General features: G+C 49.6%; 1 protein-coding gene across 2 annotated transcripts in view; it reads left to right on the forward strand.

Annotated features, from left to right (window-relative positions):
* Positions 1-264, forward strand: part of FAM120A (family with sequence similarity 120A) — a 45,436-nt gene that overhangs the window by 34,547 nt on the left and 10,625 nt on the right. For both annotated transcript variants that reach the window (XM_009077005.1, XM_009077006.1), the window contains exon 12: positions 44-253. In XM_009077005.1, coding sequence (XP_009075253.1) covers positions 44-253 — 210 coding nt within the window. The remainder of the gene's footprint in view (positions 1-43; positions 254-264) is intronic.

A 264-nucleotide genomic window follows, 5' to 3' on the forward strand; every position in this document is an offset into this window, starting at 1 on the left:
CATCTCATTACAGTCTTACTAAATTTGCCATGTTCTTACACAGATTGAGAATCTGGATCCCCGTGGAATCCAGCTGTCTGCACTATTTATGAGCGGGGTGGATATGGCCCTTTTTGCCAACGACGCTTGCGGACAGCCGATTCCATGGGAGCACTGCTGTCCCTGGATGTATTTTGATGGGAAGTTATTCCAGACCAAGCTCATCAAAGCCAGCCGGGAGAAAGTTCCGCTCATCGACCTCTGTGATGGTCAGGTGTGTAGCTC

Source organism: Acanthisitta chloris, unplaced genomic scaffold (genome assembly GCF_000695815.1).
Source record: "Acanthisitta chloris isolate BGI_N310 unplaced genomic scaffold, ASM69581v1 scaffold9576, whole genome shotgun sequence".
Taxonomy (NCBI): Eukaryota; Metazoa; Chordata; class Aves; order Passeriformes; family Acanthisittidae; genus Acanthisitta; species Acanthisitta chloris.